Raw genomic sequence first — 25,661 nt, forward strand, 5'->3', positions numbered from 1 at the left:
TATCCATTCCATCGCCAATATCTGTGCAAACTATTCTCTCTCTTCTTGACCATTACAGATGTCTCCTCAGTGCTTCCATTTCCTTTGCCCCTCTCAATCTCTTCTCAAATCAGTTAAAACGTGAGCCATATCAGGACACAATCCTCTGCTCAAAATCCTCCATGAGACGCATAGAATATGCGTGCCAAATGCGGGCCTTACAGGGACGCAAAGGCCCTATCCCGTTTGACCTCCCCTCCCCGTGACTCTGCTCCAGCCACATTTGTTGAGCCTTGTACACACTGGATATGATGTTCGCTCAGCACCTCATTTACTGTTTACTCTGCCTGCAATGCTCTTCCCCTAGATGTTTAAGTGGTTTCCTTTCTCATGTCCTTTAAGTCTTTCCTTATATGTTTTGAGAGCCGGAGCCTCCCCTACTCCCCATATTCAGTTATACCTCTGAGCACTGCCTATTTCCTTTCTCTGCTTCATTTTTTCCAAAAAGACTTATAATACACTATTATATATATTTTTTCTCTCCCACTACTAGAATGACAGGGACGTCTGTCTGTGCTACCAGACACACAGAAATCATTCGTTAAATGTTTGTTAAAGGAAAGACTGCTATATTTGAGGTGCTTGTGTGCCCAGATTGTGAGATGCCCAGTAGGAATTTGGACATAGAGGTGTGGAGTTTAGGAACGAACCTGAAGGTGGGGTTCCAGAGTTGAGATTCTCCAGGGTATAGAGTTGATATGGCATCCTCTGAACAGTGGGAAGAGAAGAGGAGGATGGAGCCCTATGGAACTGTTACATGTGAGGGACTGGTGGTGGCAAATGGTGCTTGGGATGCTACCCAAGTCATTAGATGAACCTGGAAAGACCTGAGCCCCTGAAACCAAGAGCGGGAACATTTTTTAGTGAGGAGGGAGTTGTAGCAATGTTAGAGGCTGCAGGAAAGGTAAGGCGGGGATGCAAAACCCAAACCCAAACATTCAGTGATAAAATTTTGCAAGCTCAGGAGTAAAACCATCCCACATCCTGATGTAAGTATTTTGAAGTGTTGAATTTTGAGTGTGAAAGATACGTATAGTAAAACTTGCAACTTGAGCACCACTGCAATTGTGCCAGATATTCCATAATTCATCTAAGTGTATTTGGAAATGAGTTTTATCAATGTGATGAGGGGCAGATTGGACTTGCACCAGACACGTTTAACTTATGGTTTAGATTTCATGGGTGATGGGTTAAACCGAGTAACCTTGAAGGTGATCATTAGCATTTACAAACACTTCATTGATAAGAGTTGAATATTTTCTTTTAATCTCATCTGTACTAATTTTATAGGAGCTGTGGAGGACCGTGATTGTGAGATGTTACTAAAATAGTGTGTATAACATTTCAGATAACTAATGAGATTGTGCGACAAATGATGGAAATGGAAGGCATGTACAGCTTGGATAAGCCTGGAGACTTCACTACTATTGTTGATGTACAGCTCATAGCAGCAATGATCCACCCTGGAGGGGGTCGAAATGACATTCCACAGCGTTTAAAAAGACAATTTACTGTGTTTAATTGCACATTGCCTTCCAATGCTTCAATAGACAAAATTTTTGGTATGACTCTTCTTGGTGTTTAATTTTTTAATTGCATACATAATGGACATAGACCATGCAAAACCTTCTTTAAGAGATAAAAGGCTCTGTGTGAAGTGGGGATTAAGTATGTGAAATAGAGAGCTAAGTACCAGAAAAGAGGGGAGTAAATACTAAGAAGAATGTTTATAGCCCCTGTTAAGACTCAGGAATATTTAGAAATAGCCTTGTTAAAGGTTGGCTTAGAGATAAGCAAATCTTTGTGCTTTGGTTTTCTTGGCATGATTAATAAGAGGAATTTGGGCGGAGTGACTGCACATTGATCATAGGTTAACAATATAATATACCAAAGTCAAATGTAGCAGTTTGCTATGTTAATAAAAAAGAAATTTTTAGTGCCAAATTTAGGTTCACATTAAACTATACCATCAAAAATTATGTTTGTGAAGACATACAAGAGAAACAGACTCATGAATATGTGGACATTAATTATTTGACATGGCAGGTACTGTAGATCAGAAGGGAAAGGCATTTTCAATGGGTGGTTCTGGGATATTTACTAATTCTCATGGGAAAATCACTGAAATTGGACCCCTACTTCACACCAAACATGAAATCAATACAGATAGATTAAAGATCTAAATATGGACATCAAAGCTTATAAAACATTTGGAAGAAAATAAAGGAAAATATCCAAATGACCTCTGTGTAGGAAAGAACTGTTTAAATGAGACGCGGAAAGCATAAGCCATACGGGAAAAGGATGACAAACTTGCCTAGGTTAAGAACTGTGGTTCCTCTAAAAATCAGCATTAATAGAGTAGAAAAACAAGAAAGTGGAAGAAAAAAAATTTCAACCCATATAACAAAACAAAAAAAGTTAGTATTCTGAATATTTAAAGAAATCGTGTGAATCATTAAGAGAAAAGCAAGCCACCCAATATTAAAATGGGCAATAAAAAACCAGTACTTTAAGAACAGGTAACCAAGTAGCAAGTAAACAAGTGTAAAGGCGATAAGCATGAATATTCAGGAAGGTGCAAATGTAGAGCACCAAGGAAATGCCACATCATACGGCTAGACTTGTAAAAATGAAAAATTCTGACAAAATCAGGCATTGGTGAGAACGCGAAGCACCTGGGCCTCTCGTCCCCAGCTGGCCAGCGTGCAGTTTGCCGCCAGCCCTGTGGGGAGGGATTAGCCGTTGGTTCTGGAGAAGCAGCCCATGGCCACACCCCCAGCAGGTCCACTTCCGGCTGTATAAGAGTTCATCATTGTTTTCCTTTATGGTGTGTGCTCTCTGAGTCTCACTTGGGAAGTTCTTTGCCCCCGCAGAGGCCATGCAGACGGTCTCCTGTATTTCTTCCCAAGCATTGCATAGCTTTGCCTCCCATGTTTAAGTCCTCCATCCACCTGTAATTGATTTTGCATCTGTGCCCCGGAACAATGTTCATGATAGCAAAAGCCTGGAAGTAACCCCCGTATTTATTGACGATAAAATCGGATAAATAACTTGCCGCATAGGTACACAGGGTAATGCCACACAGCAGCAAATATGAGCACACACAGCTACATGGGTCAACATGGATAAAGCTCAGAAGTAGCATGTTGAGTGAAATAAGCAAGTCACCAAGGAATACATGATTCTATGAAATTAAGTTTCAAAAATTAGGGTTAAAAAAAGTTAAAGTTCAGAAAAAATACATGGCAAAGCCATAAAGAAAAGCTAGTTATGGTTCTCACCAAGTCGGAGTGGTGGCTACCTCGGGGAGAAGGGAGGGAGGGGGAGGGATGGACACACGGGCTTCCCGTGTCCCAGGCCCTGTGGTGTCTCTCGGCTTAGTGGTCTGTATGTGAGCATTTGCCACACTATTTGATATGCTCTTCAATGTGATTACTATTGAAAGTTACATGTGGAAACAAGCCAGAAATTGAGGCTCAGAAAAGAGAAATAACTGCCCAATCAGGGCTGTGTGGCCTGTGCAGGGGAGGAGCATGGTGCTAATCCTGACTTTGGATTCCAGACCCCATGCTCCCCACAGAACGCGTGTCCCACCGGAAGCTGGAGACCCAGAACCAGAGGATTTCAGGAAGCAAAGGGCCTTCCGGCCTCTGGCACCAGCGGCCATGACTTTGGAGGACAGTTCCATGTTTCCTCCAGGCTGCTCTCCTTCGAGCTGTGTGAACGAAGCCCAGCTTCTTTAGCTCCACCCCACCCCCACCCCCTCATCACCTGCTCTGAATCTCCCAACAGCGATTCACACTCATATTCCCCTGAAAACACCCTGCTCAGCACCGAGCACGTCACGCGGTGTGCCGTCTCCCTGGGGGGAAGAGAGCACCCCGGTTTTGCAGTCTGAACCCCAAACATTCTAACCCTACAACGTACCCTTCCCGAGGGCGGCTATGTCGCACTGTCTGTGTGGGTGTGTTCCGGGAGCCGCGAGAGGACCAGCCCAGGCCCGGGCGTTGGCTGACCGCAGGTCCGGAGATGCGGGTGCCAAGTCCATGTCTTTCAACAACCTCTCCGCTGACCGTGAGCAACTGCTTTACCTGCCTGGGCCTGGGCTGTTCCCCCGCAGGATGAGGGAGTGGTTTCTAAGTCCTTTGCCAGCTTCCTGCGCCCCAGGACCCAGGATGAGTGCTGTCCTACAGGCTCCGAGCCAGGCTACATGGGTTCAAATCTCGGATTCACCCACAGGCCGTGTGACTGTGGGCCAGTCCTGAACCCATATTAACATGGGAAGAATAATAATGTCTGCCTCAGATTCTTTCTCAGAGGATGTTGGGAGGGTGAAATGAGCGAGTCCATATAAAATGCTCAGCACAGCCTGCTAAGCTTCCCAGGCCCACTGCTGACTTTGCTGAGAAATTCTTAACACCGCTTCGTCCGTCTTGTAATGATTTATTCTCAGGGATAAACATGCACCTTATAACCTTTTAATGAGCTTGCACCTTTAATCTTGTGTGTGTGTGTGTGTGTGGTTTTTTTTTTCAGGAATTATTGGCTGCGGATACTTCGATCCCTGTAGAAAGTTCAAACCTGAAATATGTGAGACGATTTCAAATCTAGTTTCCGCGGGCAGAGTGCTGTGGCAGTGGACTAAGGTACTGTTGTCTGTGGTCAATAATAAAAACACGTCAATTGTGATCCAGCCCAGTTCTCACGCGTGGCCCGCGAAGTTATCACATTACATGTGGTAATGCCGTTTTGTGCAAGACAAACTAGGTGCTCAAAGAGATTTAGGACGCCTTTTCCTCCCAGGCAGCGCATGTGCTGATGGAATGATGTTTTCCATATGTATGAGGCAGTGCTATGAACCAGCTATGACTCCCAAGAGAAAGTAGAATTTTGCTGAAATGAAAACACTGCTTTTCCACTTGTTACTTTGATTTGTAACTCTCTGTATGTCTGTCTCCCACCCCCCCAGACATCCCCCCACTCCCCCACTCCCCACCCCCGACTCCTCTCAAACTATGTCAGACCCAGATATTTACTGACTGAGTGAATACTTGGGTTTCCAGATATTCTTAGCTAACCAAAACTGGTGTGTTCCTCAGAGGTGGAGCATGAGTTAGTAAATGGATGGAAATGTACTTAAAAATAGGCTAGATTTCAATACACAAGTCAGGGACCTACGTAAAGCTCAGCAGACCTGTGCCTGTCACCAGATGGCTTAGGCAGACTTATGAAAAAGCAATTAAGTGTAGGTCTGCGATAAAAACAAAGTTGATATGTTTGCCAGAAAATGGCAGAGATGAGACTTAGTTGTCATAGTTCACTATCCATTCTTTAGGCCATTTACACACATCTGTGCGGAAGCTACGTCCTGGGGACCCCGAGGGCCAGCCTCTCCGATTCTGGGGCGGGCTCAGGGATTCCAGAGACAGAATCCTCAGGAAGTGGGTGTGTCTCATGAAATGCTCCTGCACACAGCCAACCCCCCCACCCCCGCCCCGCCCCCGTCAGCACAGGGCCTTTGCACGTGCTGTTCTGCCTCTCGTAAAGAAACTCCTACATGAATGTCACGGTCTGAGTGTCTGAGAATTTTCAGTGCTAAGACCTATCTGTTTTCCAGTGGGGCTATTGCTCAATTTAATGTGCCTTTAGACACATTTTTATGAAAAGCTTTGGTCTTCCTGGTATCTTTCTGTCGAAGCTCCTCTTGTTATCTGACCGTTTAGTGCAGTGATGACAAACTATGACACGCGTGTCAGAGGTGACACGGGAACTCATTTTTTTGGTTGATTTTTCTTTGTTAAATGGCATTTAAATATATAAAAGAAATATCAAAAACATAAGTCTTTGTTTTACTATGGTTGCAAATATCAAAAAATTTCTATATGTGACACGGCACCAGAGTTAAGTTAGGGTTTTTCAAAATGCTGACACGCTGAGCTCAAAAGGTTCGCCATCACTGGTTTAGTGGCTCCACTTCCCACCTTTCGTTGCCTCGTTAACCCACTGTGCACGAGCTTTCACTTCCACTGCTCTCATCAGGGTCACCCAGGAACTCGGTGTTGCCATAGCTAAAGGCTGATGTCTTCTTCCTCTTACTTGACTTTCAGCAGCATTTGACATAAATGGTCCCTAAGCACTTTCTTCGCTCGGCTTCAGAGGGGGCTCATCCACTCGGTTTGCTTCCTCTGTCATTGGCTACCTTTCCTAAGCCCCTTCTCCACCCCCTCCAAGTATTGGGCGCACTCGATCTGGATGCCGGACGTGGTTCCTGTCCCAGTCATATATATATATATATTTAATTGATTTCAGAGAGGAAGGAAGAGGGAGAGAGAGATAGAAACATCAATGATGAGAGAGAATCATTGATTGGCTGCCTCCTGCACGGGATCTAGCCCGCAACCTGGGCATGTGCCCTTGACCAGAATTGAACCCAGGACCCTTCAGTCCACAGGCCGACGCTCCATCCACTGAGGCCAACTGCCTAGGGCTCTGTCTCAGTCTTTGCCCCGAATCTCATCTGGCCTTGGGGCTCGGAACACCTCTCTGTGCTGATGGCGTCAACCTCGGGACCTGCATCCCAGCCTCGCTGCTCGGCTCCAGACCTATGTCTAACTGCTTAGTAGACGTCACCATTTCGCTATCGAACAACCATCTCAAAGTTAGCATGTCCGAACAGAACTCCTGATTGTCCTTAAATGTGCCCCTTCCCAGCCTTATGCATCTCAGTTACCAGCAACAACCGTCCTGCTCCCCGGGCTGAAAACTGGCCCACCCTCCACTTGTCCCATCCCCTGATTCCAGCTGCAAGTCTCAGGACCTGCTTTCACAATGTGCCCCGCGCTGAGAGCTGAGAGCCACCTCGCTGTGAGCCCTGATGGGGGCTTCCGTCACCTGCCCGGACCGGACCACGCAGCACCTTCCTAGCCAGCCTCCTTGCTTGCCCTCCTTGAGTCTGTCCTGCCACAGTCCTGAGACGCTTTTACAGAAAGTAACCCAGAGAGCCTTCCTCCCCCTCAAAAGCACTAGTAGGTTCCCAGTCACATTCACAGCGAAAGCCACCGCCTGGCTGGGGCTGTGCCCTCGCCCGGAGCTGGCCTTGCTCACCTGTCTCCCTCCCACCTTCTGCTCCAGCCATGACGCCTTTCTCCACCTCGGAGCCAGGACACTTCATGTGACTGCTTCTCATCCTTCTGACTTTCATGTCCTCCAAAGTGCCTGTCCGGGGCCTCATCTCGGGCAGTCTCTGTCTCAGGACTCCATTTGTTCTAACCACGATTTATATCATTATTGTTTGTCTATCAATATGCTTATTTCCTACGTATTGTTGGCTTCCCACTAGATGGAGAGCTCCCTGAGGGCAGCAGACCTAGCGGTCTTGTTTACTGGGTGTCTTCTCAGGGCAGTGGGAGGTGCTCAAACATTGTCACTGAAAAATAAGTAAGTCTTCTTCCTCTGCCCACCCCCAGATAAATAGCTTTCTTTATCTATATTTTTTCAAATCCCCCGTCTTCACAAAACACGCTTTTAATCCAGTCGCTGTGCATTGCTTCACCTTCATAGAACTTAACGTAGCTCTAAAGCAGAAGCAGGTCCGAAAAGAAGCAGGGTTAACAAAAAATTAAAGGGAGGCATCAGAAGAGAAGGAAAGAAGCAAGTTCATAAATGAGCAGCAGAAGGGAAGGAAGGCACTTACCTAATTCCCTTTAATGGCCACTCCAGTTGCTGGTGGCTGTCTTTTCCAGCAAAGAAGGAAAAGCAGCATGCCTATGGCCTTGTCCCTTTATTTTCGCATATCTGTAACATAAGTGTGTGGTTTACATTTCCGCTTGGCATGGAACTGAGCAAAGAGGGAAAGAACACTTCTCTTCATTCTCTCTCCTTTGCTACCTGCTGTTTTTACTTCCACTGTGAATTAGCCTGTGAAAATCGTTCTCCAAACTCAACGGGGGGACTAGTTCAACAAAGAGAGGGCTCATTCCACGAGGGAGCGGAAGGGAACGTGTGCTCCTGAACGCATCCTGTGGAAAGCCTGCGCTTGTTTCTCCAGAATTATAGCTTCGCTTTGGAAAGCGATGCTGATGATACCAATACACTCTCCTCATGGCCAGCAGTGCCCCCCACACCTGCTACACCTCAAGTTTATCCCCACCTGGTCATGGTTACAGCTGTGCCTGTTTAGATTCTACAAGTTGGTAGGACTAATAAGTAAATTAGTGTTCAAACAAACAAACAAAACCCGGAACACCACCTAGTACTAACAGCTGCACATCAGACTATATGTCTGCCGATTTATTCCAGGTGTGCAGACATATGAGAGCCTGTGGACTGAGCCTGGGTCCCCTTTGTGGAACTTAGATTTCAACATACAGATGTACATGTGGAAATACAAGCTCATGAAGGCCCCTGATCAGACAGTCTATAGAACATAATCATTGTTGACTTGAGAAGTGAACCTGGTGACCAGCTCACACCGTGTTTTGTTAGGACCTATTTCCGAATAACACTAATGAGGTAATAATGACCAGGAATGCTTATTCTGACAACTCACATCGTTTTTAAGAAGTCAGGGGAAGTGACTTGTTCAAAGCCAGCTAGTGGTGGTAGAACGGGCTGGAATCTGTGTCCCGTATGTCATGCTTGAATCCCTCCCATTCAAGGGCTTATACTCTTTTACATTCTATGGTGGTTTATGTGTTCTCTCCATCAATGCTAATGAAAATATTAACGTTGGTTTAATGCTCAGCCTATTTAATTTAAAATAGGGCTTGTGAAATAAAATAGTTCTAAAAACACTTTTACTTTTAGTTTATCAGAAAAGTGAATGAGTATCACTCTTTGTTTTTTATCTCTAGATGAAGATGCTGCCAACTCCTTCTAAATTTCATTACATTTTCAATCTTCGAGATCTTTCCAGAATTTGGCAAGGGATGTTAAACATAAGAGCTGAGGAGTGTAATTCGATCTCTGTTCTCCTGTCCCTTTTCAAACACGAGTGCAACAGAGTCATTGCAGACAGGTGTGTATCACAGTGCCTGGGTTCAATGTTCGATGCCAGAGTTTGTACAGTCACCCTCACGGTTTGGCTCACTGGATAGAGTGTCGACCTGTGGACTGCAGGGTCCGAATTTGATTCCGGTCAAGGGCTCTCACCTCACTTGCAGACTTGATCCCCAGCCCTGGTCTCCAGACAAGGTCGGGCGCATGTGGGAGGCAACCAATCCATGTGTCTTTCTCACATTGATGTTTCTCTCTTGGTGTCTCTCCTTCTCCCTTCCACTCTCTAAAAATCAATGGGAAAATATCCTCTGGTGAGGATTAACAGCAACAATAAAAGTGTATACAATAGATTAACTCCTGCATTGTCTGCTCAAATCAGTAGAATAAGGAGTACTGAGTCAGTAGAGCAAGGAGTGGTGAATAAATAGAGTAAGGAGTAGTGAATCAGTGGAATAAGATGTATTGAGTCAGTGGAGTAAGAAGTAGTGAGTCAGTGGAATAAGGAGTAGTGAATGAGTGGAGTAAGGGGTAGTGAACCAGTGGAGTAAGGAGTAGTGAATGAGTGGAGTAAGGAGTAGTGAACCAGTGGAGTAAGGAGTAGTGAATGAGTGGAGTAAGGAGTAGTGAGTCAGTGGAGTAATGAGTAGTGTGTCAGCGGGGTAAGGAGTAGTGAACCAGTAGAGTAAGGAGTAGTTAACCAGTGGAGTAAGGAGTAGTGAACCAGTGGAGTAAGGAGTAGTGAGTCAGTGGAGTAAGGAGTAGTGAGTCAGTGGAGTAAGGAGTAGTGAGTCAGTGGAGTGAGGAGTAGTGAGTCAGTGGAGTAATGAGTAGTGTGTCAGCGGAGTAAGGAGTAGAGAGTCAGTGGAGTAAGGAGTAGTGAGTCAGTGGAGTAATGAGTAGTGTGTCAGCGGAGTAAGGAGTAGTGAGTCAGTGGAGTAAGGAGTAGAGAGTCAGTGGAGTGAGGAGTAGTGAGTCAGTGGAGTGAGGAGTAGTGAGTCAGTGGAGTGAGGAGTAGTGAGTCAGTGGAGTAAGGAGTAGTGAGTCAGTGGAGTGAGGAGTAGTGAGTCAGTGGAGTGAGGAGTAGTGAGTCAGTGGAGTAAGGAGTAGTGAGTCAGTGGAGTGAGGAGTAGTGAGTCAGTGGAGTGAGGAGTAGTGAGTCAGTGGAGTAAGGAGTAGTGAGTCAGTGGAGTGAGGAGTAGTGAGTCAGTGGAGTAATGAGTAGTGTGTCAGCGGAGTAAGGAGTAGAGAGTCAGTGGAGTAAGGAGTAGTGAGTCAGTGGAGTAATGAGTAGTGTGTCAGCGGAGTAAGGAGTAGTGAGTCAGTGGAGTAAGGAGTAGAGAGTCAGTGGAGTGAGGAGTAGTGAGTCAGTGGAGTAAGGAGTAGTGAGTCAGTGGAGTGAGGAGTAGTGAGTCAGTGGAGCGAGGAGTAGTGAGTCAGTGGAGTGAGGAGTAGTGAGTCAGTGGAGTAAGGAGTAGTGAGTCAGTGGAGTGAGGAGTAGAGAGTCAGTGGAGTGAGGAGTAGTGAGTCAGTGGAGTGAGGAGTAGTGAGTCAGTGGAGTAATGAGTAGTGTGTCAGCGGAGTAAGGAGTAGAGAGTCAGTGGAGTAAGGAGTAGTGAGTCAGTGGAGTAATGAGTAGTGTGTCAGCGGAGTAAGGAGTAGTGAGTCAGTGGAGTAAGGAGTAGAGAGTCAGTGGAGTGAGGAGTAGTGAGTCAGTGGAGTAAGGAGTAGTGAGTCAGTGGAGTGAGGAGTAGTGAGTCAGTGGAGCGAGGAGTAGTGAGTCAGTGGAGTGAGGAGTAGTGAGTCAGTGGAGTAAGGAGTAGTGAGTCAGTGGAGTGAGGAGTAGTGAGTCAGTGGAGTGAGGAGTAGTGAGTCAGTGGAGTGAGGAGTAGTGAACCAGTGGAGTGAGGAGTAGTGAGTCAGTGGAGTAAGGAGTAGTGAGTCAGTGGAGTGAGGAGTAGAGAGTCAGTGGAGTGAGGAGTAGTGAGTCAGTGGAGTGAGGAGTAGAGAGTCAGTGGAGTGAGGAGTAGTGAGTCAGTGGAGTGAGGAGTAGAGAGTCAGTGGAGTGAGGAGTAGAGAGTCAGTGGAGTGAGGAATAGTGAGTCAGTGGAGTGAGGAGTAGTGAGTCAGTGGAGTGAGGAGTAGAGAGTCAGTGGAGTGAGGAGTAGTGAGTCAGTGGAGTGAGGAGTAGAGAGTCAGTGGAGTGAGGAGTAGTGAGTCAGTGGAGTAAAGAGTAGTGAGTCAGTGGAGTGAGGAGTAGTGAGTCAGTGGAGTGAGGAGTAGAGAGTCAGTGGAGTGAGGAGTAGTGAGTCAGTGGAGTGAGGAGTAGAGAGTCAGTGGAGTGAGGAGTAGAGAGTCAGTGGAGTGAGGAGTAGAGAGTCAGTGGAGTGAGGAGTAGTGAGTCAGTGGAGTGAGGAGTAGAGAGTCAGTGGAGTGAGGAGTAGAGAGTCAGTGGAGTGAGGAGTAGTGAGTCAGTGGAGTGAGGAGTAGTGAGTCAGTGGAGTGAGGAGTAGTGAACCAGTGGAGTAAGGAGTAGTGAGTCAGTGGAGTAAGGAGTAGTGAGTCAGTGGAGTGAGGAGTAGAGAGTCAGTGGAGCGAGGAGTAGTGAGTCAGTGGAGCGAGGAGTAGTGAACCAGTGGAGTAAGGAGTAGTGAGTCAGTGGAGTGAGGAGTAGAGAGTCAGTGGAGTGAGGAGTAGAGAGTCAGTGGAGTGAGGAGTAGAGAGTCAGTGGAGTGAGGAGTAGTGAGTCAGTGGAGTGAGGAGTAGAGAGTCAGTGGAGTGAGGAGTAGAGAGTCAGTGGAGTGAGGAGTAGTGAGTCAGTGGAGTGAGGAGTAGTGAGTCAGTGGAGTGAGGAGTAGTGAACCAGTGGAGTAAGGAGTAGTGAGTCAGTGGAGTAAGGAGTAGTGAGTCAGTGGAGTGAGGAGTAGAGAGTCAGTGGAGCGAGGAGTAGTGAGTCAGTGGAGCGAGGAGTAGTGAACCAGTGGAGTAAGGAGTAGTGAACCAGTGGAGTAAGGAGTAGTGAACCAGTGGAGTAAGGAGTAGTGAACCAGTGGAGTGAGGAGTAGTGAGTCAGTGGAGTGAGGAGTAGAGAGTCAGTGGAGTGAGGAGTAGAGAGTCAGTGGAGTGAGGAGTAGAGAGTCAGTGGAGTGAGGAGTAGTGAGTCAGTGGAGTAAGGAGTAGTGAACCAGTGGAGTAAGGAGTAGTGAATCAGTAGAGTAAGGAATAGTGTCTTAGTTTTCTCTGGGGCTTCTGAAGCATCGATGCCGTTTCCCACCTGCTGGTCTCCTTAAAAAGACTGCTGTGCCACATTCAACAGGACATCTTTTTAAATCACCACATTATAAGAGAGTTGGTAACATTCAGAGGCAAATTTTAGTTACTTACATTTTCTAAAAAATTGGAGCTCTGTGTAGTTTTGGGGTAAAATCTGGTACATAAACTCAGTCCTCATTCTGAGCCTGTGTCCCCCTCTGTGAAACGTGGAGGATAACGTCAGTCTTACCAAGTTGCAAAGGCCACCAGTGCCTCACACACAGGTGACATTTGTCCAGTGTCAGTCCCCATCCTCCTCTCTTCCCCCTGATACCGTAAGTCTGAAAAGGACCTTCATGCACTGTGTGCCCACAAACCCAGAAAGAGGATGCACACCCACACTGACTGTCACTTCTGCACTCTTATTGCAAGTTTTAGGGACCTTTGACCTCACCCAGTTGACGCACCTGTATTGTTAAACAAAACAATTACTCATGACACTGGTTAAAGCGACTGTGGTGATAGTAGAGGGACTGCTGCCAGAGGGGCGTTACAATAGTGGGCAGAGGCTCAACTCCAAACCCAAAAAGGAAAAAGTGGGAGTTTATAGGCAAGGAACAGGGTGCGGGAGGTCGGCAGGTGGAAAATCAGCAAGAGGAAACCTCAGGTATAGGGGAATTCTGGCTAAACGGACCTGGACCTAAGGAGGATTCTTGCAGGCCAGGCGATCACATGTTACCCCAGGGGGGTGAAGGAGAATGTGGAATTTGGTCACACACGAGGGTGATCAGATATTGGGGGTGGAGGATTCTGGCTAAATGTACTTAACAAGATTTGTGCTAAAATCGGGTGATGCAGAGAAGGGCATGGAAGTACCAAAGCCGAGGGAAGAGTATTCAGAGGAGCCTAAGTTTGGTCAAGGAGGGACTCTCCTCGTCAGTATTTTCTGTAAGTAACACTGTGAAAGTTGTAACTCTGTGAGATGGGTTAGGTCCTTCTTATCAGAAGGCAGAACAGAGGGTTTCCCTTTTCTGATGTGACGAAGGTGCGGGATGGGGCCAGAGGAGGTGGAGAGGGGTCGAAACCACGCTCAGTGAGGAAAGATGCCTTCACGTTTTCCATTTTTACTCTTGGACTCTTCTTGCAGATTTGTAGTGCCTGAGGACGAGCAGTGGTTCAATGCACATATTGTTCGTGCAATTGAAGAAAATATCAACTCGGAGGTGATATCGTATATTCATCCTGAGCCATACTTTGTAGATTTTCTCCGTGAGATGCCTGAACCGACTGGTGATGAACCTGAAGACAGTATATTTGAAGTGCCCAAAATCTATGAACTGGTATTTATTTTCACCTTTAAAGAGAATTTTTTGAGGATCACTCACTTAACTAGAAATTTCTCCCTATATTGGAGCCTTGCCATGGAGTCACTGTAACTTCTACATTAGTTATCAGTTGTGAGTCATGTCATCATACACAAAGTGTAAAATATTTCTTTCAATTAAATTTAGCAGCGATCCCATGAAAGCTAGGTACAAGACAAGGATGCTTGATCTTATCACTATTATTTAATACTAGAGGCCTGGTGCACAGATTTGTGCATGGGTGGGGTCCCTCGGCCTGGCTGGCAATTGGGCTGATTGGGGCAGTCTCACCCAGTCCCGATAGGGGTCAGTCGAGGCCGGCCAGCCGGCCTGGGGGAGGGACTGCGGGAGGTTGGTCGGCCCAGGGAGGTTGTCTGTGGGAGCACACTGACCACCAGGGGGCAGCTCCTGTGTTGAGTGTTTGGTTGACCAGTTGTAACGGTCACTTAGGCTTTTATATATATAGAATTAGTTTGAAAGTTCTAGGCACTGCAACAAAATGGCAAAAAGAAAATAGATGTAATTACCAGATGGGAAAAAAACCCCAAAATACCATTTACTTGCAGATGATACGATTATCTCTTCATATAAACCAAGAGAATTTAAAATCCCTTTTAAGTGCTAAGAGTTCAGTAAGATGACCAAGTATGATATAAATATAAAACTCAGGAACTATCCTCTATACCAGAGGTTAGCAAATTATAGTCTATGGGCCACCTCCAACTGACTGCCTGTGTTTTGTTAGTTTTGTGAGCTAAGAATGATTTTTACATTCTTAAGTGGGTGGGGGGAAAGCAAAAGAATAACAGCATTGTGTCACGTGAAAATTATACGGACTTGAAGCACCAGGGTTCATAATACAGCGGTTTTTGGGACACTGCCACGCCCACTTGTTTATAAATGTCTGGGAGCTTTCTCAGGACAGGAGCGGAACTCTGAGTAGCCTCCAGAGACCACACTGGCCGCAAAGCCTACAATAGTTACTATCTTTCTCTTTACAGCAAAAGTTTCCCAACTCTTACTAACAATCACAAGATACAAGATGTAGCATAAAAGTATTTTACTCAACAGCAAAAATATGTAAAATACCTAGGAATAAACATGATAAAACTCTACTTGGTTGAATGACCCATCAGGCTTCCTAAATTAATGCATAGGTTTAATGAAGTTTGAAATAAGACTCCAAAGGGATGCGAAGCAATTCTGGAGTGCATGTGGATCAAGAAATAAACGGGGAGGAACAATTTGCAAAGCAAATTATCTTAGAACAATTTGACTACATAAAGAATGTGAAGCCTCTGTATATTTTTTTTAAATAAAATGCATAAACAGTATTAAAAAGCAAATAAAAACTGAAAAAGTATATTTGTTACATTCCAACCTTCATTACAGTGGGGAGGAGTGGATGCTGGGGTTTTTGAAGGCAAAAGTCAGGAATAATTTCATATTGGAAAGTTGGGTTCCAGGCCCCTGAAAATGGAAATAATTAAAAGTCAACTAACCCATGACAAATTTTTAGAAATGCAATAGGTTTTTAAAAAGTTGGAATTACTTTGGAGTGTCTTTACAGTTGATACTTTTATACATTTTGGACCTTACCTGTATTTTCCTCTCTTCCCACCCATAGGTGCCATCCTTTGACTTTCTGTCTGAAAAGCTCCAGTTTTACCAGAGACAGTTCAATGAAATCATTAGAGGGACCTCTCTTGATCTGGTCTTTTTTAAAGATGCGATGACTCATCTTATTAAGGTTCTAACTGTGGACTAGTTACTGACATGTACAGAGCATGTAGAAGCTTAGTAAACTGCACAGATAAACCTCTTGAGAGAATAAATATATAGTATCCGGCAGCACCTAGAAAGAGTGGACGCATTCACTGTCTCCAAAAACAAAGGCTTAATTAGAAACCCCTTGTTTGGATCCACCCGTATGACAGCAGGTGTTTCTCCAGGGCAAATCGATGGGTTTTGTGTTCAGAGCTTTTGACGCACTGAGTCAGTTTTACCTTCCTAGAAAGTGTGCTGGAGAACCCTGTGCAGAAATATTCCCTCCCTAAATCATATTTTGACATAATGGGAATTCTGTTCCTCATAGAGGAAAAGTTGATGCTTTTAAAATGTCCATCTCATGACAGGCTTACAGATGAGGGGCTGACAGATGGGGAAAGGGAGAAGGAGGGAAATGGGGCTGATGGAAAAGCGGAATCCAACTAGAGGCAGCATCGAGGAGAAGGGTGGTTTGGGCCAAGTCTCGGAGGCTACAGAGAAGAGTTGTTTATTTGTATAATTTGTAGATCAAAAAGGAGTTTCTCCAGGAGTCAGAACACTGAAGTGAAAGGTGATAAAGAGGAAGCATGTAACTCTGTTTATCATACAGGCTGGGGCAAAAGTAGGGTTACAGTTGTGAGTATGTGAAACAGCGTTTATTCTTGTGTTATTGTTTATTCATTTGGGCATTATTTTCCATTCGAACAACTGTACAGTTGTTGTCTGCAAAGTTGGTGAATTTCTAGAAGCCCTAGGGCTGCTTCTCATTCGACAAGTAATTCTCAAATACCCTTGTGGCTAGTTCCTGGGGGCCTGGGACTGTGTTCTAGGGGCAAAACCTATAAGGGATTAACGTATTTTAAAATATAATGATAGAATTAATACATATCAAGGTGTCATTACTGATCTGACATCTATAGACTTGCACTTAAAAATTATTTTTAGTGGTGATAATGAATTTAGTGATCCATCTAGACTTTCTTCCTCGCGGTGACATTAAGGTAAAAGGCAGCTTTTCAGCAGTGTCTGCCATTGGCCTGCATTAGATGTAAACCATTTGTTCTCACTGAAGAAATCAACCACAAGAAAAGCAACACAAGACTAGAAAGGCTGTTTCTCTCATTCTGCTTCTACAAATGCCTTTCTGCCCCCATTGCAAGTAGAATTCTGATACTTCTGAAGAATTTTCTTTGGGAGAGATATGACAGAGGCAGTGTTTGTGGGAGAGCTAGCTGTCTAGTAAGTCAGGTGTTAGACTGGTGGGTAATAAGCCAGTGAATCTACACTTCGTGCAGATTGGCAAGTGCAGCTCCACCATCCATTCATTTGAAAAGTAAAAAGAAAACAAAAATTCACACAAACACAGAATAGTTTTGAAATAGGACAGGAAAGATCATCTGGTCTGTTTTTCATGATGAAAATATAGATGGGCAGGGAAATAATTTGAGTCAAATAAATCAACATGAACTTCAATTTTTGACATTCTGAGATAGATCATAAAAAGAAAAGGTTTAATATAATCTGGAAGTATATGGTCAAATCTTGGGCCCATTTAGTGCAAGGATAGGACAATAGTTGAATTCTATTTTCAAATAAATTCGATTTTATTTCAAAACAGATTTCACGAATAATTCGAACCTCCTGTGGCAATGCCCTGCTGGTGGGCGTTGGTGGCTCAGGAAAACAAAGCCTGTCGAGACTGGCCTCTTTCATCGCCGGGTACCAGATATTCCAGATAACGTTAACCAGGTAAGATGACGTAGAACAGACAGCATGTTTTTCTATAGGTAATTTCTCTGGGGAATGAAAAGTGGTATCCAACAGTCACCGTGTCAAAACTCTCAGTGGAGCTCAGCTGCTGTGGCCCAGTGTTGGGTGTCCACCTGTGAACCAGGAGGTCAGGGCTTGATTCCAAGTCAGGGCACATCCTGGGTTGCCGGCTTGATCCCCAGTGTTTGGCGTGCAGGAGTTAGCCAATTAATGATTCTTTCTCATCATTGATGTTTCTCTCTCTCTCCCTCTCCCTTCCCTCTGAAATCAATAAAAGTATTTAAAAAAAAACAAACCTTTCAGTGGAGTGGATGGTGCAGAAGCCACTTCGCTTTAAAGAAGTGAAGCAGAGACAAGTTTAGAAACTCCTCAAGAAGCTTAGCCATGAAAGAAACGAGAGGAGAGGGGTCCAGACCTAGAGAGGGGTGTGTTGTGAACGTGTCCTTATATCACAAAAACAATACGTAACGGTCCATTTAATTAAAAAACCCTCTCTCCTTCTCCCTCCCTCTCTCTCTAAAAGATCAATAAAAAACATTCAAACACACACACACAGACGCACACAGACAAAAACAGCCAAAGTGGCTCTGAGACCGCAATGCCTGGGCCCTTCAGAGACTGGCCTGCCAGAGAGCATCTGCGAGCAGCCCCTGCATGGCCCCTGTGGCTGGGCTCTGCCCACAGGTGCAGTGGCGTCTCAGCAAAGCGTCTCTTTAATGAATTTCCGTCTTGGGAGTTATTTTAAAGGAATGTATGTGCTGTTTGATGGAGTTCCTTTGGCCAATGAAAAGAGTTGAATTCTATTTTCAAACACATTCTATTTCATTTCAAAACAGACGCCACGGAGAGTTCAAACCTGTGGCAGTGCCCTGCTGGTGGGCGTTGGTGGGTCAGGAATACAAAGCCTGCTGAGACTGGCCTCTTGCACAGCCGCTGGGCCGCAAGGCTTTTTACCCTCAGCGGCGGGTAGCTGGCTGTTGCTCCCAGCGTAAAAACCAGCTCCTCGTTCATTCAGTGGTCGGCAAGCTGCAGCTCGCGAGCCACACGCGGCTCTTTGGCCCTTTGAGTCTGGCTCTTCCACAAAGTACCGGCTCTTCCACAAAATACCGACTTCTGCGTATGGGCCACGAAGTTTCAATCGCACTGTTCGTGCGCGCCCGCACGTGGTAGTTTGTGGAAGAGCCACACTCAAGGGGCCAAAGAGCCGCGTGTGGCTCGCGAGCCACGGTTTGCCGACCACGGATAGGTTCACTCAAGCTACATCATCTCTAATGCCCACAGCAACCTTTACAAATAGGTGTTCCCTTCATTTTTCAGATGAGGAAACAGGTCTGAGGAATGTGAAGAAATGTTCCTAAAGCTGCAGAAAGGGGATTTGAACCCAGGCCCTTCTGGTTCTGAGGTCCATAGTCTCCCCAGTACACTCCGTGGCTTCCATGAAACTCCCTGTTCCTTGCACTGTAACACCTCCTTCAAGTGGGGTTTCTTCATGATTAGAGCATAATCATGAAGACTTACATGCCACTCGAGAAAGCGTCTGCTTCATTTTTATGCTCACACCAGCTCGGCAGCGCACACATTCAGTAGGAAACGGGAAAACGGAGACCAAGGTCTTCTTTTCGTAATCCGTAACCACACAGTGATGGCATTTCTGCTGTTTATACCACACTGCACAATGCATCTTTTCTGTGGGCTTTCTCTGCATCTAGCCACTCAGAGATGCACAAATTACCACTATATATCACTAATCACTGATTTTATTTATAATTTGTGTTTACTTTTTTATCAGTCCAAACTCATCCAAGTTTCAAATTTGTGTTAGATGCTATACATATTCGCCCTTCGGGCAAAATCTGCTGCTGAGGACTGTCCGATTGCAGGGAACGAAAGTTCCTTTCCCTGTCCCAGTTATTCTTTGTGAGTCACTGATGGTCAGTTTCCCAGTCCTCACTTCTCAAGTTAAATAGAACATGTGTTTGGAACCGTAACATACAGCTATTTTATGCTAATCTCTGTGGTTTTAAGAATATATATTTTTATTTATTTTTAGAGGGAGAGGAAGGAAGAGGGAGATAGAAACTTCGATGAAAGAGAAGCATTGATCAGCTGCCTCCTGTATGCCCCCTACTGGGATCCAGCCCGCAACCAGGCATGTGCCCTAACCGGGAATTTAACTGTGACCTCCTGGTTCATAGGTTGACACTCAACCGCTGAGCCATGGCAGCCAGGCCAATCTCTGTGTTTTTACAGACATTGTTACTTAATCTCTCTTGCAGCAGGTGCAGATTTATGCTCTAATCATCATGGGCTTTATTGAATTTTGAGATAAATTAAGACTATTTATGTTGTAATTTAAAATTTTTTTTTACCACTTCTGTTTTTAGGTCTTATAATGTGACTAACCTAACAGAAGACTTAAAAGTTTTGTACAAAGTTGCGGGGGCTGAAGGAAAAGGCATCACCTTCATCTTTACTGACAATGAAATAAAAGATGAGGCATTTCTAGAATATCTTAACAATCTGCTATCTTCAGGGGAGGTAGGTCTCAAAAGTGGAGAAAAAAAACCTCATGTTTTTTTAAATGTACTTTCTATTTGAATAGAAAAAGCAGTGACCCTTCAGCAACCTTTAGCAAGTGAGGCCAATGGTTACACACGTTTCACTTCAGAAGTGATGAACACATGAGATTTGGCCAGTTTTTTGAAGTTCCTGTGAAAGTGATGCTGCCTGTCTCCAGCTTGTTTTGTACGCTTCGTTCCATTTAAATACGATTGCTTATTTGTCTCTTTAGCCTCCAATTTGATCCTATGATTTATTTCAGGAGTAGCAAAGTACCTATCCACCCACCCACCCCCCTCCCTAATGGGACTAGAGAAGGGTTGGGAGGGTTCCGTGAGCTGTAAGTAGATGTCAGAGTTACCACTTCTGACCCCACTGTATCAGCGCCATCAGGACCCCTCCCACTCGTGGTACTTCATTAGAAGGACTTAGGCGTAACATTTATGAAAGCAACACAGTAGGGAGTCACGGCCAGATCAGCAAAGACAAAGACACATTCGGTGGATCTGGAGAAATCCACGTGCAGGCTGCCTCTGTTCCCGCCAGAGGGCCGTTGGGGGATGCTTCTCCCGCAGCAGCGAAGAGCCACCCACAGGCACTGCCCTTCAGGGAGCCTGTCTGGGGCTCAGAGGCCAATGCTGTCACTGGCGCTGGCCATGTGGTCACTCCCTGCCCAGCCACAGCTGCCCAAATCGCAGACTCCCAGGAGGAAGGCAGATGTTCACCATCTATCCCAGTGTTTGCATAAACAGTCTGGGCGCAGTGGAACAACCTATCCGTTAGTGGGGAGACATTCCAAAGCCAGGGTCCCAGATGCTAGCCCTGCGCGCACACCCTTCCTAACGTCAGGCCGCGGTGTTCACGCTTCCCAGCCCTCTGGTGTCTGTGGATGCTTGTTGGCCATGAGCTGGCTAGCGAGTGTGGGGGGAGAACTGAGCCTGACAGTGACTCAGAGGGCGGAGGGCCACACTGGGCGTGTTAAAGGAATGATCACCATGGTGGAGAGACCGCGTTTTAGTGACAGCCATTTCGACAAAGGGAAAGAAACATAATTTGCTCCTGGTTAAACAGCTCAGTCTGCTCAATAAATGGTTGCAATCTTGATCATCTCTGGCAAACCAGCAGTTTAACTGTGGAGATGCAGAAAGAAAATAGAAAGAGACGACATGAAGGGGGAGAGGGGAAGGGAAGAGGACCAGACTCTGGCAGTGAACTGGCTGTGGGAACTCGGAAAGCACAGAACACTGTCTGTCCATTCCTCCAAGATCTCCAACTTGTTTGCACGGGATGAGATAGACGAGATCACCCAGGGTCTGATCGCGGTGATGAAAAGGGAGCTGCCCCGCCACCCTCCCACCTTCGACAACCTGTACGAGTACTTCATCTCGAGGTCCAGGAGGAACCTGCATGTGGTGCTCTGCTTCTCTCCAGTGAGTGCTTGTTCTATCGTGTCCCTGTGGGAGGAGCTGCTGATCTAATGTAGACAGGTAGCTTGTCTACCTTCTCTGATGAGATGATTGGCTCAGAATCTAACATAGGACTAGAGAAGGGTTGGGAGGGTTCTGTGAGCTGTAAGTAGATGTCAGAGTTACCACTACTGACATCGCACAGGTTGAGAACCACTGAATTAAGGTATTACATATGTGTCATTATCCCCCCTTTGCCCCCCACCCCACCCCACTCCCGTTCATGCCCTCACCCCCCTGGCTGGACACAATGTAATTTTATTTACATTGAAATAAAATTAACATTTTACTACCACCAGTCTCCATGGCTCAAAATCTCATATCAGAGTGTAATAATTTAAGATTTCATCTCATGAGAAATGATTGCGTAGGCTGCAACTTTCATCACCTAAAGACATAGATGATTTGAATTGGAAGGGAGTTGGTGGTGTAATCTTGTCCAGCTCTACCTCCAATGCAGACAGGCCAACTAGAATGTCCCTGATGTACGTTTGGACATCTGTAGCTCACTGCACTGTCCATGTAGTAGCCAGTAGACACGTATGGCTATTTACATGTTGATTGATTAAAATTAATTGAAAATAAAAATCCAATTTTTTGTCCTACTTGTCCCATTTCAGATGCTCAATAGCTGCATGTGGCTGGTGGCTACCATGCTGGACAGCACTTACTGAAAATGTCCATCTCCCCAGGAAGTTCTGTTGGTCAGCTCTGCTGGCGGGGGAGGCGGGAGGGGAGGCTCACTAATTTATAAGGCAGCTGCTTCATTTCTAGATAATGTAATAGCCATGAAGGTCTTCTTTACAATCAACTGAATTTGATCTGTCTATTCCCCCGTGATTCTGTTTCTGTCCTGTAAAATGAGCCCAACCGTCTCTCACACACAGCTCCTCATATTTGGAGAAAGTTTTTGCAGACTCCCTAAATTATTCCCTTTTTAGATCAAACGCCTCCTGTTCCTTCTGCTATTCCCACTTGCTCTCAGGTCCAGGCGGTTCATGTCCTGCTCGTCTCTCTGTCAGTTTCCTCTTACTCTTACGAGGCAGCTCCTAGAATGGAATCCAAGAATGCAGATGTAGTTTTAGAAACGGGACGGGTGTGGAAATGTAACCTCCCTGCATCTGGACACTTTTTTTTTTAAGATTTTTTTTTATTGGTTAAGGCAGTGGTTCTCAACCTTCCTAATGCCGCGACCCTTTAATACAGTTCCTCATGTTGTGGTGACCCCCAACCATAAAATTATTTTCGTTGCTACTTCATAACTGTAATGTTGCTACTGTTATGAATCGTAATGTAAATATCTGATATGCAGGATGGTCTTAGGCAACCCCTGTGAAAGGGTCGTTCAACCCTCAAAGGGGTCGCGACCCACAGGTTGAGAACCTCTGAATTAAGGTATTACATATGTGTCCTTATCTCCCCTTTGCTCCCCCCACCCCACTCCCGTTCATGTCCTCACCCCCCTGGTTGGACACTTTATCTATTAATGCAGCCCAAGAGTTTTAAAAAATTGTGATGTCACACTGTTGACTCAGCATGCACACACAACTCTCTCTAGCCAAGTTATAATCCGCTTGTGTCTCTAATGCTGCCTGACTTTGCTGCGATAGGTTGGCGAGAAGTTCCGCGCCCGGTCTTTGAAATTTCCTGGCTTGATATCAGGTTGCACTATGGACTGGTTCAGTCGCTGGCCCAGGGAGGCGCTGGTCGCCGTGGCCTCCTACTTCCTTTCAGGCTATAATATCGTCTGCTCTGCTGACATCAAAAGACAAGTTGTGGAAACGATGGGCCTCTTCCATGACATGGTTTCAGAGAACTGTGAAAGCTATTTCCAAAGGTAGGTGACGTTGCATACGCACGAGAGCTGCAGGACCACTAAGTTCACTCCTAGGAGGAAACGCCTGGAACATCCAGGAAAGGGCTCGTGCTGAACTCAGGGTCCCAGCAGCACTTACATTTTTTCTTGCTTTGATTTTCCAGTGGTTATGGATTGAAAGGGTAGTAAAAAACGAGATTTAAAAATTAACTGGTGTCCATATTTAAGCACCTCCTTCCTTCTAGGCCTCAAAGTAACACATGCTTAATGAATCACTTTATTTTGTATGCTTAATTTTTTTCCCCCCAAAATGACTTAACTGTTCATCACAAACCATTTAAAATTAGTTTCTTGTTCAAGTGCATTATTTATTGTGATTGAAGAAGTGCGCTGTTTTAAAGCTTCATCGCTGCCTTCTGTTACAAGGACACTGAGGTTTTGTATTTGCATCACTTAGTCTGATCAAGTGATGCCTGTTTCATCATGTTTTTAGGCCAAATAATTGTGAAACAAAATTGTAATTGACTGTAGGAGAAGCGACTCACTAGTAGCAGCGATGGTGTTCATATGTGAAAGCTGGTGTCAGCAGTTTAGAAGGACACCTCCCCTCCCCCCAGCATGATCGTCTCTGGGTTCGACTGACAGATGTGAATGTCGCTGAGCCGGCCTGCATTTCTGGAGCAGTGGGCTTCCCCCTCAGGGTTAGCGGGTGGGCCACAGGGGTGCTGGACCAGCCAGAAAGACCATGTCTGTTCTGCAGAGGGACCCTCTGGGTTCCATCTCACTGATTTTCCAGAGAGTCCCTATCTCGCAAAGGGTATGAGAAACTCTACCTAGACCACCCCTCCTGAACTGTTAGTTGTAGATGATCTTCTGGTGAGTTCATGTGCACTCATTCTTACTGTGAGGACGATTTTCTTTCTATCTCATTTGAACTCCTCCTGCCACTGTTACCTGTAGAGAGACATCCTCACCTTCATATAGCTACAGAAACCCATGTCTATTTTTGAAAAACTTGGTGTATTTTTCATATCCTCTCAGGCGGTAGAAGTTTATTCTGAATGTTATATTTTCATAACACTTTAATGATAGTCATCTATATGCCAAGTTCTTGAAATATTTTTAATGTTAAAAATCTTCTGAAAGCCAAAAGTACAAAATTAATCTAAAAGGTAAAATGATTTTATGTATGTGTGGAGTCTTCTGACTTTGGTTTCTTCCATATAAAATTATTATTTTTATTTATTTCTATTGTTAAATATAATTGCTATGCTAAGCCCGTAAGGAGGTGAGTGTTGAATCAAGCGTGGCTGCTTTGATTTTAAGGGCAGTCCAAGGAGTGCAGGGAGCAGCTGGTGGGCCCTCGGAGGCGACCGCCAGCTGCTGCCTGGCTGTGAAGAGGTGTGTAGCCAATATCAGTCGAGAAGAAAACACTTCAACTACCTCACTTATCCCTGAGATCTGCACAGAACCTTAAAGTTCGCAAAGCGCATTTGCTATTTATATATATATTCTATCTTCACAAAATTCTGGCAGGTGTAGAGCAGTGATTTTTTTTCCCCCATCAGTTCCCCAGACGAGGAAGCAAGCCCAGAGTGGAGTAAGAGTGGAGTCAAAGACCCCAAAAAGGTCAAGATAGATATTTAATGATCTCACCATCTCATCTCCAGGGAAACCACTCACAACCCCTGCCTCCCTACCAGTGACTCACTCCCGTGGGAAGAGCAGGGGCTCCGACCTGGGTGGCAGGCCACGGGACGCAGAGACGAAGCTCCTCTGTTTCCCTTTCAGGTACCGCCGGAGAGCGCACGTGACTCCCAAATCTTACCTCTCATTTATAAACGGTTATAAAAACATTTACACGGAAAAGGTGAAATTTATTAATGAGCAGGCTGAACGGATGAATATTGGTAAGCAGCATGGGATTTGTATGGGTTTGTTTGATAGGGACCCCAATATTGTGTTTGGTGGCTGCTGTTGTGATTGAAAATGAAAGACGGACTTTATTGTTAGTAACGGGGTATTTGAGGAAAGGCGCTTAAGGCTGCTTGGACCTGTCCAGAAACTCTGGGCGGAAGGAAATCCAAGCAGGTGGCCTGTTTTTTTCTAGACCATTTCTCCCCTCTCCTTCAACTCTGGAGAGTCTGCGTGATGCTCAGGACCAGCTCTGAGCTGACCCCATGCGCTGGCTCACTGGAGCCGGGGTTAGTTAGGAATTGTCTGATCTGGTTGTTAAACAGCCTTTATTAAAATTAAATTACATAAACTTACAATTAAATAAAGTATATTAAAAGTGAAGGCAAAATCTACTCAAAACATATCACTTCTGAGTTATTTTTACTCTGTTTTGCTATTATTATTGTTCTTGAGGTTATGTCCATTCTACCTGCCTGGTAGAAATATCTCAGTGTGCCACTGAGAATCTCTCGGTAGCTTGACATCAGCCGTGTGGGAGTATTTACACCATGGACGCCGGAAACATACAAATGAGTTCTTCCCCTCCCCCGTCAAGAGACCAGATGCTAAACATTCACTAAACACCTCTGCCTAGAACCCAGTGGGGATGTGAGAAAGCTGGTTGGTTGCTGTCCTCTGCAGTGTGTTGGAAGCCACAGAGCCAGGTGCACGGGT

The 25,661-nt window shown here is 45.4% G+C and overlaps 1 protein-coding gene across 1 annotated transcript in view; it reads left to right on the plus strand.

The window, feature by feature from the left end:
- DNAH8 (dynein axonemal heavy chain 8) overlaps positions 1-25,661 on the plus strand; it is a 273,951-nt gene that overhangs the window by 157,879 nt on the left and 90,411 nt on the right. The window contains exons 56-65 of the mRNA XM_081093926.1: positions 1,388-1,601; positions 4,579-4,688; positions 8,895-9,058; positions 13,436-13,628; positions 15,280-15,402; positions 17,038-17,168; positions 19,574-19,727; positions 21,014-21,178; positions 22,825-23,051; positions 24,822-24,940. Coding sequence (XP_080950052.1) covers positions 1,388-1,601; positions 4,579-4,688; positions 8,895-9,058; positions 13,436-13,628; positions 15,280-15,402; positions 17,038-17,168; positions 19,574-19,727; positions 21,014-21,178; positions 22,825-23,051; positions 24,822-24,940 — 1,600 coding nt within the window. The remainder of the gene's footprint in view (positions 1-1,387; positions 1,602-4,578; positions 4,689-8,894; positions 9,059-13,435; positions 13,629-15,279; positions 15,403-17,037; positions 17,169-19,573; positions 19,728-21,013; positions 21,179-22,824; positions 23,052-24,821; positions 24,941-25,661) is intronic.

The sequence above is a fragment of the Myotis nattereri genome (assembly GCF_964212035.1).
Source record: "Myotis nattereri genome assembly, chromosome: 6".
Classification (NCBI taxonomy): Eukaryota; Metazoa; Chordata; class Mammalia; order Chiroptera; family Vespertilionidae; genus Myotis; species Myotis nattereri.